The 20,150-nt window shown below is 30.7% G+C and overlaps 1 protein-coding gene across 2 annotated transcripts; it reads right to left on the bottom strand.

The window, feature by feature from the left end:
- Positions 1-1,613: 1,613 nt before the first annotated feature.
- Positions 1,614-15,367, bottom strand: LOC129906167 (nidogen-like). 2 transcript variants are annotated; one of them, XM_055981830.1, is made up of 10 exons: positions 14,022-15,367; positions 7,904-8,203; positions 7,668-7,844; positions 6,272-7,609; positions 6,117-6,163; positions 5,895-6,049; positions 4,487-4,750; positions 3,577-3,757; positions 2,622-2,936; positions 1,614-2,547 (listed from the first exon to the last, which is right to left on the bottom strand). In XM_055981830.1, exons 1-10 carry the CDS (start codon positions 14,238-14,240, stop codon positions 2,322-2,324), a joined length of 3,222 nt encoding a protein of 1,073 aa, XP_055837805.1. In that variant the 5' UTR covers positions 14,241-15,367; the 3' UTR covers positions 1,614-2,321. The 2 variants fall into 2 exon arrangements, with proteins under 2 accessions (XP_055837805.1, XP_055837806.1); XM_055981831.1 differs by lacking the exon at positions 1,614-2,547 and having other exon boundaries at positions 2,819-3,512.
- Between the last annotated feature and the right edge of the window lie 4,783 nt (positions 15,368-20,150).

Genomic DNA, 20,150 nt, shown 5'->3' with positions numbered 1-20,150 from the left:
GCCCCCCCGGGGCAAGACTAGATTTTGGGGACTCCTTTGATATTTGGTATGTAGAAAATGAGAACAAATAAAAGAGTACGTATACGCCCATTTTTTTTTTTGTAAGTATCATTTTTTGGTCGCTAGGATAATTCATTTTTGGGGCCCTAAGATAATATATAATTTTTATTAAAAAAAAAAAAAACATTTAATTTTTTTGGGGGCCCCTGAGGAAAAATTTATTTTTTAAATGAAATATTGTGTCCAGTAATGTACTTTTGCAAAAAAAAACTTTTTGATGTTATGTCTTAATTTTACGAAATTTATTTAAATACAAATTATAACGGCTTATATAAGAACTATTTTCCTTCTTTCAACACCTGCTTAAATCTTTGTAATATCTTTTTTTTATTGCCCGAGATATCTTAAAATGAAGTAAGTGTGTTTGGCTTAATTTATTAAAAAGTTTGATACATTACCATAAGCCAATAAACTGACGATATCTCGAAAAGATTTAAAAAGATCTTGAAAGAAGGAAAATAGTTCTTAAAGAAAATGTTATAATTTTTATTTAAAAATATATATATTTCATATAACCTCAAAAGTAGTTTTTTTGCATCTTCTAACGGTAATATTTCAAAAAACCAGAGCTGATAGGATATTTCTGACATCAAATTTGAGTTCAGCACATCTAAAAGCTATAGAAAAGTATATCTTAGTCTCGGCACCAAAAACTTTGTAGACTTGTTAGCATAGTAATTTTAGGAATTTTTTACCCCAATCTGCTGAAAAATTCCTACAGGTCTCGATTTTGGTATAGACCTTCGTTACGGCGTTGTTATGGAGATGTGAAAAATCGACATTGATATCGCGTCCGCGTTAGAAGTTATACATAGAGGTCAAAAGGTCACGAAAATCAGTTTTTCGCATATATCTCGTGACCTGTGCTCGGAGGTCAATAGGGGTCTATGAAAAAGTGTTCGTCATAAAATTATCTACAAATATTGCCTTATGCATTTTTCTGTTAATACCAAAATCGAGCCCAGTAGGAATTTTTCCGCAGATAAAACCTAAAATGAATATGTGACAGCAAAGTATGAGTGCGGTTTTTCACAAGGTGTTTGTTATTTGTATTCTTATATTATCGTATTAAAAAACGCTGCTTAGAATTATAACCAGACACTTCTTGTGAAATCTTATTTGTCAAATTTTTTAAAGTAATTGCATTAAAATTTTCTGCTACAGATTAAATTTAGACGTTTGGTTGAAATGGGTTAAATTTTTGATTTTTGGTGTCCGAACTACATTAAAATAGAATGTGTTGAATATGATTCAAGTTGAATTCCGGCAAGATTGAGGAAATTTCCCCAACCACTGTATTTTATTATTCAAGAAAAAAAATATAAGAACTGTGTTCTTTTCTTCTCCGATTTTATGAATTGTGAACTTTCATTGTTTATTTGTAAAGAAATTGCAATAAAAGTAACATTTAATGATATATCTAATAATATATATCAATTACATAAATATCTAAATTCTGTTGTATAGTTCAATTTTACAATGCCAAGGTCATACCTACAAATGATAGTCTGTTATTAAAATTTGTTTTTAACTGAAGAGCAAGTATACCTACATGAAATCTTTTCGCGCATTTTATTTTAATAAACAAAAGAACGACGATAATAGTTAACAATTTTTTGCATCAGAACTTTATTAGTGCACATTCAGCGATAAAATATTAAACACACCTTGAAATTTGAAGTGAGCAATCCGTTTTTTTTTTTTTATTTTTTTAGGAACTTTGTTATTTATTAGAATGAATTCTTTAGTATTTGACTTAAAACTACCAGGTCATTAATTAATGATTAAAAAGGTCCATGATATTGCAAAATTTTATACAGAATGACTTAATTAACAAAAAAAAAATTTTTCTAAACTTCATCTTTAAAACTTAATTTCTAAAAAACTCATGAAACAACTTGAGTCAAAAAACAAAACAAAGTACAAACAACGAGCTTTCGGAAAAGTTATAGCACAGGTCACAGGACTGTATGTGCATTTTTTGATTTTTAATAATTTTTGTTCACGGCTAATCGGGAGGTAAGCACTTAAGTGGGTTTTACTATACCAAGAAAATGAAAAATGTTCTTTCTAAATAACTTTTTAGTCATTTGGTACCTATTTGATGTGAAAAATGTGCCCAAATATTTTTGGCCAGGTTTTAGACCACTGGTACTATCACTCACCATGATAGTACCATAGATTAGTAGCATATTATTAGTAGTTAAGTAATTCATTGTTACAACATAAAACTTTAAAAAAGTCAAAAATAAAATATTTAATTAAAAATTCTTTAATTTTTTACAACTTTTCTTAGATGATGAGTTTCGGTTTGGCAAACAAATGCTCCCCAATGGACATCCACCATTATTTATTTGGCATGGATTAAATCCTTGAAGACAATTGTAATCGACATCTTTAATAAAAAAAACTGAGCTTTCCATATGTTCTATAAAAGGTGTAGCTGGATGACGGGTGCCATGAAAATCGAGACGTTCAAGCGTCATCCTAAAAAAAAAATTAGGTTACAAAATTAGAACAAACATTTTAATATAAAACAATATAACATTATATCAACATACGAATAGTGATCAGTCCAATAGAAACTTTCATCTGTGGCAGTTAGTGCATCTATGTTTGACAAATTCATCGCAACAGTTCGTATCTCCTTCGAATTCGTTTTTATGCATTGTATTTGTGAACCATCATAATAATCATGAGTGACAAAGCACAGCTCTTCACTGTTTGGAAGTAAGACCAACGAACTGGTTATAGATTTCTTTGGAAAATCGAAAAGAATCTCACGATCGGTGCCGTCCAATTCAGACATTTCTATTCTTGATTGTTCTAATTTAAAACTGAGTAATTGTTGGCTACCAGTTATCCAATAAAGTTTTCTAAAAACAAAAATTGAAAGACAATTGAATCCCGGACTTATTATCTTGAAAATAAACAGCAACTTTTTTATGAGTAATTGACTTTGCATAAAGAAGCTGACTACTGGCTGAAAATCTTAAGTTTAAAGCGTCTTTCAAGTGAAATAAGTTCTCTAAACATTATATTCTAATCTCAAATACAATTATTATTTGATAGACAGATGATTTAAATAAAAATATTATATAAAATATTATTTCACAAAGAATTTTTTTCACTATATTTTATAGTTTCACCCCCTCCCTCTTGTCCGCGAAAAAACACCTTTCCACCCGATTTTTTTCATAGACTTTTGTATCCTTGGTTCTTATGCCAACTTTTTGCCAAGTTTCATGAGTGTAACAATTTTTTATTTTTTAAATGTCAATTTTACCTGTACTAAATAAAATTTTTTTTATAGTGGAGTAACTAAATCCAATTATTAGGGAACAGCTCCGATTTTGATGATCTTTTTTTTCATACGTCGGTAATTAAAAATACTTTGGCCTCTTTAGGCTAACAATTACCGTTGTTGCCGTATGCCAGCTTTAGTTACTCCACTATATTAGCTTCAATCAAAAGACCTAAATATGTGAGTTGAAGAATTAAAAAATGTGCACTTACCCTCTAATTGGATCGACGGCAATGTATGTAGGTGGATTAAAATTTGTATTTACATGTAGCAATACAGTTCTCATCTTCGGATTGTCCAAGCTAGCTACCTCTATTGTCTTTCTATAATCGTCACTCCAATATATACGTCTAGATACAGAATCAATTGCAATTCCGAATGGCGAACGGATTTCTTCATAAAAAAAAAAATATTGATATAATTTTGTATTCAAAATTATTTTTAAATCGACCTTAATTCCATTCGTGTCGAAAGTTTGCTACGAATCCCGAAAAAAAAAAATGAAAAATTTCATACATTCATTAATACGAATGGATTTCGTGCGATTGCTTCGATACAATTGAAATTCGTGATAAAGCCAAGTACGATTCTGATGCGAAATATCAGAGGATAAATATTCATGTAGTTAAACAAGTTGCAAAACATCTCAGAAAGACCAAACCAAAATTAAAAATTAAAAAAAAAAAAAAAATTAAATGTAGTTTTTCTGGCCATTATTTTTTGCGAAAATGAATTGGAGACTTCTCCAAAAAAAAATTAGAATAATTTTCAATTTTCTCTGGACCCAATAGCGTACCTATGTACCTACTTCAGAAAAAAAAGCACGACATTTTTCGTTTGCAAACTCTCAGTTTAAGTTTTGTATGGAATTCGTCGTTTCGTATCAGCAGCGTAACAGACTAAATGTCAAATCGAATATTATTTCTATATTAACGTTTCTTTGGAGTAATATGCTCATAAGTAGATGACTAGTAAGTTTGCTACAATTAAAACATGATCTTCTGCTCGAGGAGATTAGGATTAGGAAGTGTAGTTGGCAGTACTAGATTTCAATACTGTATTATCATAAGTAATGACTAATGAGTAGCCAACAACCTCCAAAGAAACGCAGAAAAAACTTACCCTTAGTTATAAAATCACGAATATCTGTGCCGTCAAAATTTGTGCTCTTGATTTTGCGCTCTACTGAGTAGTAGACGCGTCTTTCAACGCAATCTATGTCAAATCCAAATTTATTGGCATATTCATATTCACCAACCGTAGAAATAACTTGTTCATCCAAATTTACGCGTACGATTTTGAAGCCATCACGCCGAATGCAAGCTAAAAACTCAGTAGCCCCATAGTCTCGGCGCAATCGGCATAAAGTTCCATTTCCACGATATTCTGATGATGAAAAGCAGAGTTAATTATATTCAATCTATATTTGTATGAGACAGTAGATGTAATTTCAAAATGGTTTGTAACTGCATTCTGCATACAAGTGTAAAGTGTGAGATATGGGAAGGCGAAATCGAATTCTGAAAATGATTGTACCTACTCATCGAAAATTTAAAAACATTTTTTATGTAAAAGTAAGCAATATTGTTTGAATCAAAATTCGGACCATTCGAATTTCAGAATTTAGTACATTACAAACTACTCTAATAAATCCAGATGATTTTCTTCACCTATGGTTATGTAGTTTTTTTTTAAGCTTAGATTTTAACACAACAATTCGTAGACTTAAGTAAGGATTGATTACACGTATACACGTTACCAAAAACTTTATCTTCACTCTGCCAAAACGCTCTCAATATCAAAACCCAAAACTGTGTGTTAGCGCGAGTATCATTGTACAGATCAAGTCAACACTTTGACATCAATTTTTTTGTGAACCATCACACTTTATGACACTTTTGGAAAAAAAATCTTACATCATTTTTCCTTCATAGTCAATGCACTGACACAATTTCGTTGACCGTGTAATCCTAGCTCCACAAACAATTAACAAGCCCCTCCAGTTGCATATTCTTGTCACTGCGTTGATAGTTTCGATGACAATAGCGCTGACATACAGTTTTGGGCAGCTATTTGACAGAGAGAAAAGATAATGTTTTTATGACACCGTGTATCCTATATAGTAGGGTCCATAAAATGTTCGTTCATGGAAAATACATATGTATTTCTATAATTAGGTCCTGCATTTTGCCTATAGAATAGCTGTCAGAAGAAGCTCAAGAAGCAAGGAATAATGACACTAGAAGAGAGATCTTCACAAAGAAAACATAGAGTCAAATAAAGATCTTTTCAATTGACTCTAATCTCAATTTCTAAAAATTCTTATATTGCACAGTTTACGTCACACTCCTCTACGGATACGAGGAATGGGTCGATCGGTAATCTAAATGAATAATGGATATGTACTCGTATGAAAGCGATTAACATAAATCATTTGTCCCAGTATGTCAAGATCTTTCAAATCTCTTGCCACTGTAGAAGTGTGGAAGAATGTTCGTCTCATTGAACATAATAATAAGTATTTGCTTACCAGGATTACAAACACAGGTAAAACTACCATTAAACGGCCGACAATTAGCATTTGTATCACACATAGATGGTTTTATTTGACAATGCTCCTTTTTACAAAGCTTTCCATCGCCATAGAAACCAGAATTGCATAAGCATTCAAATAAACCTGGATCACTTAAATAAAAAGAAAAAAAAAATATGGTCTAGAAATGATATGATATATGGAAGCTTATAAACTCACCTTCTAGATCGTATGCAAGAAGCATGATCGCCACATAATTTTGGATTCTGTAATCAATATTTATAGTGATAGTTTCAAATATTGTTAATTTCTTGATGAAATTATGAATAGATAATATATTTTTTAATTTTGCTATTGTTTAAAAGTACACTTACATAATAACAATCTTCCTCCCATATTTTGCCTGTAGAAGTTCGAACTGCGCATTCACATTCATTCCCATCTTTTCTACATTCATCGTATTCATAAGTATTTTCTTTTGTAGAAGATTTTATATCGTCCTCATAAATTTCATAAATATTGTCTCCGTAGCAGCCAGCTCCGTAATTTTCGTAACCTTCGTTGCATAAACATGTATAGCCACCGCGAATATTTTCACAATAACTATGTTTATCATGAGCACACGCATTTGGGTAGGTTTTACACTCGTCAATATCAACGCACTCTCCACCCTCTTTGGTCATATTCACCATCCATCCAATATAACAAACGCATTCATATGATTCCTCATTTGGGACACATTTACTAAGCTCCCAGCACTTTGCTAAACCACTGGTACAAGGATTGAGAGAAGCATCATCACCAATTTTGGTAACAAGGGAATGTTTATGCGTTCCACTTTCCAAGCCATAGGAGATATTAGAAACTTTTAAGAAAGAAATTTTTTCGGTTAGATCAGTGGAGTTGTTGTTGCATGAGTGCAATGACTCATCATATACTATATTTTGGTTTAACTGAAATTTGATAGTTTTGTTCTTTGATGGAATCTCAATGTGATGGTCTTTAGTTGAAGAAATTGAATAAGGGGATGTGAATTTCAGTTCTTCGATGAAACCAGGAATTTTAATATGCTCGTCAAACTTAACCTGGGGTACGTGTCCGTTTATTTCAATTTTAATTGTCTGCTGATGATTTCTGAATTCATAGTTTTGATTGATATACAGTATTTCATCAGACTCGAAAATCAATTCAGAGCTAATGTCGAGATTACCACCGGTCAATTGATAGCCATTCATAATTTTGGGGGATAATAGTTTTGCAAACAGCCAGCCAATAGAACTAAAAACTGGCAGAGCCAACTTTAACTGGGATCCCAATTCGTCACTGATCGAATTGATAGAAGTTGTACTAAGACCATTTTTCAAATCTATGATAGATTCAATGTTCGCAGATTTTTCAATAGGCCGATTATTAATTTCGCCACTTAGTAATCCAGAAACACGAAAAGGAACTGAAGTTTTGATGCAAGAAAGCCCGTTTCCGTAGTACCACCTAAAACATTTGCAACAAAATCCATCTGATATGTCGTCGCAAGCAGCCCTAGAATGACATTTTTCACTACCACCTTCCGCACAAGACATTGGGGGAGCAATATCATTGATAGTTTTTTTAATATCTTCATCCGAAATATTTGAATCATAACTAAGCAGACCAACACGATATAAGAAAACACCATCGATTCCAATATTAGACATCTCACTGAAATGCAAAACCTTTTTAGAAGAAAAGAAATTTACTTCAGGTCAACAATGACAAATTGAAATATCTAACATTTTCAGTTCCGGATCCATTGATCATGAAGTATTTTCCATCATCCGAGACAAAACCCGCTTGAGCTGGAAGATCAAGTAGCCCAAATCCCGAAGAATCAACTTGCATCCAATTGATGCCTCCTTTCGGGTAAATAAACTGAACATATGTTTCATACGAGTTGCAAATTATTACAGCCTAGATTGAAAACAATTTCAAAGTTTATTAATATCTCATCAATTATAAAGTTGGTTTACCTGGAAAGTATTCAACTTATCTGTTTGATTATCATAATATCCAACATTCTCCCAAGTAGCCACATATAATGTTGTGGCTTCAAATGCATTATCGGAAACTATTATGCGAACAAGTTCATTTGCCTTTTGTAATTTCTCACGATGATGTGATTCGAAGAGACTGATGATGGTTGAGTCATTTTGAGCTGATGTATCTACGTTTGCAAAAAATGGTGCAATGGATGGAATATTCGCTGGAAATTCTTGATTGAGATATTCGGGAAATTCTTTGGTAAATGTTAAAATTCCATTTGTATTTATCTGAAAATAATTAAGAATTAAGCTTTCAGAATTTATAAATTAATAATCTGTTGAAATTTCTTCAGTTTGAATTAAGCGGAACAATTTGATGAGGTGACTTAGGCAAGAAGTGAGAAGATAAGCTGATATAATTAATCTTTCTAAAATCTTCGAAGAATTGGCAAAAAGTTTTAACTCAGCAGTTTCTAACCTCTAACGTGAGTTGAGTCCATTTCGTCAACGATTTAGTTTATTCAGCGCCTTTCACATGTGACTTGGTGCAGGATCTAGCTTCTACGTGTTCCATAAATAACACGATGTTACAAAAATGAGGTTTCAAAGTATACGCGGGCGGAGACCTATCATGTTTTATAGAGCTAGTCGCACTGATTACGAAACGGTATTTAAAAAGTCCCTAACACCCCCAAAATCTGGAGTTATGGGCAAAAAACGGTTTTTTTTTTACCTTCACACATTGAAAAAAATCTAGCTTCGTCAAATTTGTACCCATTATATTAAAAGGTGTGATGTTGTCGAAATCTTGACTGGTAGTTAGATACTCCAAAAAGCTTTTTAATTGTTTATGGACAATTTGCCAAAATTTAGCTTTCTTTAATGCTTTCTTAAAATTATAATAACTAGGCTCGTGTGGGTCGTAGAGACCTAATTTTTTTTAAATTGTAGATAATTTAAAGGACTACAATATTATTTTATTTTGTTAGCCAATACTTGCACCGATTTGTTTGATAAACAAAAAAACGACTTAATTTCGACTTAATATTATTTACTTTTTATTTGTTTAAACAAAAAGAATGTGCACCAAATCGATAGAAAATGTTGTAACTAACAATTAATTGCTTTATTTTTTGCCGTAGGACATTCTGAAGTCGAGTTATTCCCAAAAAACGATATTTTTGGGTGGTTTTGCACCGGTTTTTCATGCGTTCATTTATCAATTGTTCGGCCATCTTTAGTGATAAAGAGTTGATTTTTTCTTTAAAATGCAGGAAATTAAATAAATAAATGTTATAAAATGTTAACCATAATATAAGCTTTTTTCGAACCAAAAATGAAAATGACTTTAAAAAAAATGAATTTGACTTTAACTGGCTGCCATTTTGTAGTAACTCACTTTAATACAATGAAATTACATACAACGATAGGAAATATTATAAGGAAGAGAATGTATGTTTATTTTTTGGTCTACGACAAACTGGAGCAAAGATATAAGCTTAGAAGTAAAATATCCCAAAAAAAATGCATTTTTGTGAATAACTCTGCTAAAAAGAATGATCAGGTGGTGAGAAATTGGGTTTAAGCCTTTTAAATATACCCCTATCGATCCATAAATTAAAACTGACAGTGCCTCTGTACGCAAGGTTAGGCCCTTTTTTTCCGACGCTTTGACTGGAGTACAACCTTAACACCTGAACCAACCTGCTATGAAAATATTGATCGCGATTTTTGTTCCAATGCCAATGCCAAGTTGCAAAAAAAATGAACTTTTCACTCAAATTTTAATAAGATTTTCTCTATAAAAATAATAAGAAATCCTTATAAAAAACCTTATTAATCGTTGCTTTTAATAAGATTTCCTTATAAAACATATGGGCAGTAAAACAATATGGCAATCCGTTAGTTTTTAGGTGGTCATATTTTTCTCTGTGTATAATGGAACTTTTTGTATAATTATTTAATGATAATGGTAGTCTTAAGTCAAATACTAAAGAATTCATTCTAATAAATAACAAAGTTCCTAAAAAAATTAAAAAAAAGAAAATGAAACATACTTTTTTCCTGGGAAACTCGGGCAAACTCTTGAAATGCAATATTGTTCTACATATGTAGCAGATTAATAATATATAGGTAAGGCCATGTTGCGGCGGGTTGTGATATTTTAAAAACAATAATGTTTATAAAAAAAAACACAATGAAAAAGGTGCAAATTTCTTAAGTGTGTACTTCAACCCCTTCGTATGAAAAAATAGAGTTGCATATACAATTATATTTTTTTTTATAATACAATAAATACCTTGATTGTTAATATCCACATCAAAATATTTCACTAAAATCAATTTTAAACAAAACACTTCTTTTAATAAAAATTGCAGAAAAAATAGTGTTTACCCAAAGAGTACAAGTTGCAGCTGATGGTGTCGCGAACTGGGTTGACCAATTTATAGATAGATTTTATTTTAAAGTAGCCTGGTTATCTACCTGTTATATGGGACATAAGCTTAATCCTGGGGGGCAAAATTGAGAAATTTGATTTATGACAACGTGTTAGGTCAAAATACCGCACTGTGCCGTGGTTTGTTTGCCCAAGATTAGCCCAAGATAGCTCAACTTTTCTTTTTGCTATCTTACGCTAAGTTCAAAAATTATAGAAGTATTATTTTTTATTTACCTCCCAAAAACAAAATAGTAAGTACTCATACACCACAGTGACGTTTTTAAAATTTATAATTTAACTTTTTAAAATTTTCAAGAAACATTTAGGTATATCTAATTTTATGGATTTGGGTCCAGTGAGCTCAAAAATCATATTGGTTTTTTTCTATCAGCTCTAGTTTTTGAAATATTTATTTTTTCATATTTGGGTAATATTCGTACTAATTTTTCAGATTTCCTTATTTTGAGCGTTTTTTAGAATTTTCCAGAAAAATTTATATTAAACTTAATGTATTTAGGGTCAGTTAACCTAAAAATCACATTCCTATATTTCTAGGAGCTCTATTTTTTTGAAATATTTAAGTTTTCCACATTTTGGGGGTAATTTCGTACTAATTTTAAAGTTGTGCTTATTTTAACTGTTTGTTAACATTTTCCAGAAAATTTGTTGTCGAACATAATGCATTTGCATTATGTTGCTTTCTAGGAGCTCTAGTTTTTTAGATATTTTCATTTTTCATATTGTGGGGGGGATTTCATACTATTTTTTTTTTTTTAGATTTTATTATTACAAGCGTTTTTAAAGTTCAATTGGGAAAATTTGTTTCGAATGTAATGTATTTCGCTTCAGTAAGTAAAATAAAAATACAAAAAAAAATTGTATGAATTTCTATGATTTTTTATGTATGAATAATTTAAAAACTAGAGCTGCTAGTTTTGGAATCAGCACCCTAAATTTAGTAAGAAATGATAATCACCGGTCTGGAAAATTTTTGTGTGTTGGGCAGTGAAATAGGTTGTTTAAAAAAAATATTTTTTTTCATTAAAATTGTGAAAGCTAGTTTTGAAATATAGCTGGGATCTCTCCTCTTTCATATGTTGTTTAATATTAAAAAAAAAACTTTCTGGTTTAGCTTTTCAATCTGACAAATACAAGCTGGAACGAATCAATTTTTTTAAACTATTCGAAAAATTAAAAACAAAATTAATTTTCCAACCAATGTTTTTTTGTTTTCCATACAGAGTATTTGAAATTTTGAATACCTACAAAAATCAGAGAATGTGGAAAGACGGGACAATCACGGGACAAATTACAAAATACGGGCCACTTATACGTCCCGGGTTTCTTAAATAAAAAACCGGGCAATACAAACACGGGACAGTCCCGGGTAAACTGGGACGGATGGTCACCGTATCCATATAACATTTCTGTTAAGAAGCTTCAGTTGATTTTTTCATTTCACCATAAAAACCACTAAGTACCTACAAATATTTTTTCAAGCGTAAAAATCATTGATTTTTTTTTTTGGTTTGCCATACGAGCATCTAGAAAAGCTACATGCTTAGTTAAATCTATCCAAAAAAATTTCAAAAGTTGACAGAAAAACTTTTTTTCAAATACCAACCTCTTAAAAATCAAAATTTGTTTTTTTTTTTCAGTGTAAAAATTGTTTTTTTTTTACACTTTTTCTCAATTACTAACCATGGCTATTCCATCAAATTCCATCCCTTTTTTGGTGTGGTTTGTTTTCTTCGTTCAAAAAATATATCGCAAAAACAAATTTTGATTTTGATAATTTTACTTCAATTGAGGTTGATTTTAGTCGAAATATTTTTTTGTTTGATAAACTTTTAACTTTATTTTTACTTGCGATATAGGTACTTTATATCAAGTTATGCATTCTGAGATAACATTTTTCCATGACATTACGATGGTAGACAATGCCAAAAAAGTGGGTCCCGGGAGTCGGTCTGTCTGTCAGTCTGTCTGTATAAGGAGCTACAGCCTAAACGGATGGACCGATTAATGCCAAACTTGGTATGTAGCGTTATTTGGCGATCCTCCAGAGGGGTTTTTGGAACTAATTTTTTTTTGACCAAAAATAACGGTACTCGTCATATACCGATTTTAGTAAAATTGAAATATCTCAAAAACGGCTCCAACTTCTTTATCTTTTAATGAAAAAAATTTTGTTTGAAAATCATTATTAACGGTACCTGCCATAAAACCGTTTTTTTCAAATCCGATTATCTCCGAAACCGCTTATTCGATTTCAAGGAAAATTTTTGTGAAGAAGCACTTATACAGTAGTCCCTCGATAATGTGAACTAATTAAAACAAGGCGTTTTCGGATTTTAGAGGGATTCACATTACTGGAACTTTTTCCAACTGAGATTTAACTGATTAAAACATTTTTTATAACCAATAAATATCACAGAAAATATTTATTTTAAGCTCAGTTTAAGCATTTATTGAATTCATAAAAAAATCAATAAAATACAAGTAATAAGGAGTACATTCCATTTCAAAAACTGAAAAAAAAAATCATAAGAATCTTTAAAATCAATTATTCATAAGAAAATGTAAAAAAAAGTTCATAAAAAGATGTAAAATGCTAGCACAAAAATCTCCAGCCTGCAGCTGCATTCAATATATCTTAAGATATGTCTAGACAAATAACAGTTATGCATTTTTCAGACCTATACAAAAATTGCGTGCACGAACGAGAAAAACATGCAAGCTTTTGCAAAGGAAATTCACATTATAGAGTCTAAAAATTTTCGAAATTCACATTATAGAGATGACAATGAAAATTTTTGGCGATTCACATTTTAGAGAAATTCGCATTATCGGTAATTCACATTATCGAGGGACTACTGTATAATCTTAATATAAATAAAATAATAAAATATCCAAAAAAATAATTTTTGGATTAAAAAAAAAAATTGAAAAATCAAATTTTCGAAAACGTTACATTGAACTTTTTTGAAATTTTGTTTTTAGATGTTGCTTAGTGATTTCTACAAAATGGCATACCAATTTTATTTTAAAACTTTTTTTCCAAAAAATTATTTATAAAAAATTAGCTCTAACGATTTTGAAATTTTTTTTTCTAAAAATACATCTTAATATATCAATCAAAATTGCATATTTTTTTGGAAGGCAATTGGATTTCAGATTTTATTTTATTTTTTAAAAAAACGAATTTAATTTTTTTTTTTTTCAAATTTCTATAAAAAGTCTTAAAAATTTAAGCAACTTTAACTCGTTCGTGCGACCCAGTCGTGCATTTTATTTTTATTTATTTCACACAATGCAAATCGTACCACTATCACTGGAAGCAAAAATAAACTAAAAAAATCAAAACCGAAAGAAATGAGATTAACTGAACAAGAAATATAGAAAATTTACTAACCACCTGGTATCAATTTTGATTTATCGATCTAAAAATGCTTCACGAATAAACACTAAAATGGTTTTTTTTTTTTTTAATTAAACTGATGCACTGAACCAAATTTGTTAGCAAGTAATTTTGAAGAACACCTTCTTCTCGTTGTTCATTAGGGGAATATATTGTTTTGTTCAAGAAGTTTCATCGTTTTGAAGAAATTATCAAATTAAATTAATTCGAATATATGAAAAATATTGCAGCTTCCAGAAACTTACATAAAGTCGACTGTATGTTTTACTATAAAACCTGATAGGAGTATCCATTTCTAAATCCATAAAACTGTATTCACTATCTCCATGCTCAAGGATCTGTATAGGTTCATCTGTATGCTTATAAAGCTGATTTAAAATCGAATTTGAATATTGAGCATGGACATTGGTCGAAATTTCTAGCACAATCACCATGCATAATAACTTTATAAATTTACTATTCATTTTGTTATCTTATCTGTCAAATGAATCTTATTTCCACTCAAACTTTATAGATTTTAAAATGTAAAATCAGAATATAATTTGTTCATGTTACTTTTTTCCGTTTGGTATTGAGATAAGACACTAAAGAAACAAGAGAACCAAATGATTAATATTTGTATTTCACTGCTGTAATCAAAAGGCCCGAAAAGACATACTATGCGAACGCTAATGCGACTTCTCGTCAACTGATTTGATTAAAATAAAATGCATTACTTCTTATTCTAAATGATTACAGCAATAGAAGAAGTAGCATCAGATTTGAGCAAGAAAATTTTCTGATTGTAAGATCTTCAATTTGAGTAGAAGGTTATCGAAGATTTTAGTTCTTGAAATTTTTGAATTACAATAATTTTAATTCAAGGGAATTTTCCATAAAGTAATATATCAGTAGAATCCACAATCAGTAGGGTTTATGAAGGGGCGTCAAACCCACCCTTACAGTTAATTATTTGATTTGATTCACGGGTCACGGCAGAATAATATGCTGTCTTGTCCACAATGAAAGGCAAGGTTATCGATAAAAAGAAGGATCGGGTCATCTTTAGAACAACGAGCGTGTTTCTGTACCTATACACGCAGAAAAATAATGGACCTACCGAGTAGTGGGTTAAATGAAATGTGTTAAAAATAACGTAGTCTTGGCTAAAAACTACGTAGTTCTCGTTGCTAAAATCAACGTAGTCGCCTCGGTTAAGTTAAATTGTTTAAAATTACCATTTTAGAAGGTTATTTTAACCGATTAACTTGTTTATATTGATCAAGAATCTCGGTTAAAATTTGAGATTAAATTAAAATTTAACCGAGAAAGTGGGTAAAATTAAACAATTTTTAATAACCGAGTCGACTCGTGTAATTTTAACCGGGGTTAGTTTGCAGGTGCTATATTAACAATCTTCTCTGTTAATTTTACACGAGTTTTACGTTGTTTTTAACCGATCATTTTTCTCCGTGTATGTCAAAAAAAGAATTCTGTTACATTTTTAGCTCGGAGATCTCTGAGCCAGCGTTACCGCTAAGCGACTTTAGTCGCTATTAGCGACCTTTTTAAAGCCTTAGCGACCAAGCGACGACTTTTTATTCAAAGCGACCTTTTCACCAATTTCATGATAGCGACTTTTTTTTTCTTAAGATTTTATTTCTTTTTTGCAAGTGAAATTTAAAAAAAAAAAAATTTTTAAATTTCATTACAAATGAAATTGAAAAAAAAATTTCAACAAATTAAATAATGATGCAAGACGGCAAGAGTGCAGTAGTCCGTCTAGTTTTTTATTTTAAATTAAGTTTTAAATTTTGTTTCTTGCTTTTGTAACAGAAAATTACAAGTAAATAGACAAATTATTCTGAGCGCTCAGAACAAGCTTTCTTAAGATCAGAGGCTATTCAAAGCGTGCTCGAAATGGTCTGGCTCTGTTCAGAGCTTTTTTCTGAGTTAAAAAAACGCCTATCCATTAACTCATCCATTTCCATACCCACAACTTCAATTCAAACTCAAAGTCCATTACATTGCATGGGTGTAGGTAGCCCGACAAACAATTTTGTGGTTATAAAGCTTTACAGATGCAATTGTTGCTTCTGTAAAGCATTATAGAAGCAAAATTGTTAGTAGGGAGGTGTGTTTTTTTGCACTGTTTCCAATGTAGGTACGAAAAAAGTACAACCCTTTATTCAGAACTTCTTTGCATTGTTTTGTTTTAGTGTCTGACCAATTAGTCGAAGACTTCTTGACTCCTCCATTGTCGGCGTTGGGTCCAGCCGTCTTCTTCAGTTATTCCATGAGTTGCGCTTTATGCTCACAATATTTAAAAGCAAGGAGCATAATAAAATTATATTTCCATTTAAAAATAAATTATTTGTTGAGTTTAAAAAACCTTCTGTTTGTTTTAATTTTTTTTATAAATTGGTGTCAAATGTCTTACAAATCTAAACTCATTTCTGAATTGACACTTGGCAGTCGAAATGAGATATTTCATAGTGAAAACACTTTTTTGGTAATTTGCGAAATTATCTCAGGCTGTAGTGAAAACTACGGTATAAAATGAAGACTGTTTTTTTTTTAGTTTCTAATTTTGTTATTTTGTTGTTGTTAATAAAAACTTTGTTTCAAGGCAACTTGTATCTATTTTTCTATATAAAAACATATGAAAACGGTTTAGCGGCTTTTTCGACAAAAAAGCGACTTTTTTTCAATTTTTGAGATTAGCGACCTTTTTTTTCTGAAAGCGACTTTTTTAGCGACCTTTCAAAAATTTTCAACGGTAACGCTGCTCTGAGCACCAAAATTTCATTTCTTTTTAGCTCTGAGCTCGATCAGGACTCACTCGATGAGCTCGTTAAAAATTAACTGAGCGTGGCTATAACTTCAGTAATTTTGTGTAGAATGAGAAAATAATGGCGATGTCGGGTGAAAATCGGGGTGGAATCGGCTAGAGTGATTGTCGATAGTAGTTAATAGTCAAAAAACGACAATTTTGCTCCATAAATCGTCGATTTTGATAATCAATTATCGACTATTGCGTTAGTCGATTCCAACCCAGATTCACCCGCCATCGCCTTCGCCATACTTCCATTACGATATTTTGGATTTGCGTTCCAACCTTTATTAAAAGTATAGGTAGTGCTTTCAGATATTTATCTTCACAGTAGTGTAGTTCAGTAATTCATCGTTATCGTTACAATATAAAACTTCTCAAATGTTCGATATATATGTAAAATTTAATTAAAAATTCTGTATTTGTTTACAACTTTTCTTAGATGATGAGCTTCGGTTTGGCAAACAAATACTCCCCAATAGAACTCCACCGTTATTTATTTGGCATGGATTAAATCCTTGAGGGCAATTGTAATCGATATCTTTAAAAAAAGAAACTGGGCTTTCAATATGTTGTAAAAAAGGTGTACCTGGATGACGGGTACCATCAAGATCGAGACGTTAAGTGTATTCCTATTAAGAAATTAATAAACAATATTATAATTATAATTTGAATGAAACATAATATTAACATACGAATCCCCATCAGTCCAATAAAAACTAAGGGAATAAGACTTATATCAATTAAATCATCTTTCGTGTCATGGCTGTGTAGAATCGATTTACGTTTATTTATTATTATAAATTTTAAGTTACAATTATTGTGAGTGGTGGTTTTATTTGTTGTAACAACTTGTCAATAGCGGGGTTCACATTGACTAACTTGCCGGACAGACCAGGGCCCAATTCCGCAAGAGTGAATTCCTCTGTGTACACGAAAAAACGTGTAAATTGCCTTAAGAACAAGGCAGACAAAACCTCACATAAAAAAAACTCACTCTTGCGGAATTGGGCCCAGCTGCCATTGGGTCTGATCTGATGCTGTTTTGATAATGTGAACACCCATCCGACGCACAATGGGCCAAAAGGACCATTTGCGTCTCAAAAATGGTTTTTATGAAATTTTAATTTTTGGTAATTTCTTTACGGAAATGAATCAAGGGAAAGTCAATCTATATGTTTTAATTAAAAATTGATTTTTGAAATGAGTTCCTCTATTACAAAATTGTATCTGAAGTCTCCACTTGAAAATACTTTGTTTGAGTAACAAAATAAACCAAATCTTCAAAACTATATTTGAATAAATTATATAAGTGTAGTATGTCGTTTGAAAGCTTATTTTAACTGCTATTTATATTGCTGAAAATAAAAATTTTTAAAAATATACTCTTAGTTAATATTATTTTTTTCACACAATAAGCTTTTATTTGCAGTTTTTTAATTTCGAATTGAGTTTTAAATGTTTCAGCTGTCTTTCGCTGTCTTCGGCTGTCTACTTTTTTTCACAAATTTGTTCTTTGGTTTATGTACTAAAAGATACAAAAAGAATTGGCTGCTTTTATCTGCTTTTCTTTGATAGAGAACGATATATCTGTCGAATGACAAAGTACAAAAAAACGTATTTTGGTGCATCCTGACCTGTTTCAATACATATCTTGAGTTCTATTGATCGCACTGTCAAGATTGATGTCTTCAGGCCCTGGGGATGACAGAGCATCAGTCCTTATATTCAGAATGTGATTTTTTGTTATTTTAGCCTACTCACATTAATTGGAAAACTCACGATAATTAACCTCTCGGAAACCATATAAAGCCGCGATTTAAAGCTGCCAGACTTTTGAATTCGTTATTAGAACGCATAAGGCTATAAAACTGCATTCTCACATCTTGGTTATACGCTATACCTCAACTCCCAAAATTTGCTGTGGGCTCTAAGACTTAGTATATGCACCCGAAATTGAAGATATTTGTATTTTGAACAATTCAGTCATTGTACTATTAGAAAAAGTCTAAGGTAACAGAAAAATGTTAGAATTTAATATTGTAATTGTTGAAAAAATTTCATCTATGGAAAAAGTTAGATATAGATTTTATTTACTGATTTTGATTTTACTCGAAGATTTTCAAAAGAGCCGTTTAAAGTATTTAATTAAGAAGGATTTTCTTGAAAATTGACAACCATTTTTTTTTGTGATTTCTTTTTTTTGCTCTTTTCTCAAAAGCGTAGTTTTTCTACTATTTCACTTTGCCTCACAAACGACTTTATTTAAAATGATTATAATCAATATTTTTCTTATAATTTTTTAATAAAATAGCTTTAATTTCAAATAACGTGACACAAACAAATTTGAAATGTATTTTTTCTTTATTTTATACTCATAAAAATAATTAAGTAATTTTAAGATACGAAGGGAAGGCCTTTATAAAATTAAGAAACCAGTTTTATCTTATTTTTCAAAATTTGAGAAAATAATCTTTTAAGATACAAAAGTTACAGATTTTTGAGACGTTCTAGCCTAGTCAAAATCGTAGTTTTTTAGCTTTGAATAAACGTTTAATACTTAAATAAAAATATTAGCTAAAAAACAGTGTGTCAAATAATTTATTAAACATTTCAGGTAATATATTCCTAATTTGAGTTAATTATTTTCAGACGCTCAAAAATAATTTGCATTAAAAAAAAACTACGCTCAATGATTTCTGAGATTTCTGATACATTAAAGATTATATGTTCCAAATTTGGTTTAATTATTTCAGGAGACAAAAAAGTTACAGATATTTTTAAATACCCAAATCAAGTGAAAATCATACTTTTTGAACTTTGACTAATTTTTAAAAGCTTAAAAATAATTTTAATTTCAAAAAAAAGTAAGTTGAATGATTCGTTATATATCAAAGGCATTATGTTCCAAATTTGAAGCAATCATCACAAAAGACAACAAAGTTACAGATTTTTGAGACGCCTAAGGCCATATGGGCCCACTGTGCGACGCACGTCTGTCTGGTTTGCTGGATGGTTTTCAAAAAAAAATTTAATTTTTTGGTGGTCGGACGGACTTCGTCGCCCTAGTATTGGAGTGCCGTATATGCTAAATCGCAGTCTTATGTTTTCGAGGTTGCTCTTTTTAAATCTGTTATCCGTTTTGTTTTGATCTTTTTTTGTTGCTGAGATATTCACGTATGTAAACACCAAATTTTAGCATTTACGTCAAATTTTTCATGCAATTTACGAAAATTTTGAAAATTGTTGTGACGTATACATACGTCTTAATGCTGTTATGTTTTTTTTTTTTTTGACGTACGTGTATGAATAAAAGAAACTTCAGATTTTATGGTGTACACGGCAAACTCATTTTGAACAAAAATTTAAATATTTTGAAAACTAAACGAATTTTAGATGTCCAATAACATGTACGAGTATATAAAAGATAAATTTCAACTATATATCAAACTAAAATATGTATTAAAAAATGCCAGCGGTTAGTTCTTTCGCAATAATCTTCCGAACATTTGAATGCGATTTCACAAAAATGTAAAAATACTAGGGCTACGGCATGTTTATC

Source organism: Episyrphus balteatus, chromosome 1 (genome assembly GCF_945859705.1).
Source record: "Episyrphus balteatus chromosome 1, idEpiBalt1.1, whole genome shotgun sequence".
Classification (NCBI taxonomy): Eukaryota; Metazoa; Arthropoda; class Insecta; order Diptera; family Syrphidae; genus Episyrphus; species Episyrphus balteatus.
The sequence above is the reverse complement of the archived record's forward strand: the minus strand, read 5'-3'. Positions and strand labels throughout refer to the sequence as shown.

Coding starts and splice junctions, on each gene's coding strand:
- LOC129906167 (XM_055981830.1), bottom strand. CDS start 14,240: ATGAATAGTAAATTTATAAAGTTATTATGCATGGTGATTGTGCTAGAA. Junction 6,164..6,271: donor GGGAGGAAGATTGTTATTAT/GTAAGTGTACTT, acceptor TATTGATTACAG/AATCCAAAATTATGTGGCGA. Junction 2,548..2,621: donor TATTGGACTGATCACTATTC/GTATGTTGATAT, acceptor TTTTTTTTTTAG/GATGACGCTTGAACGTCTCG.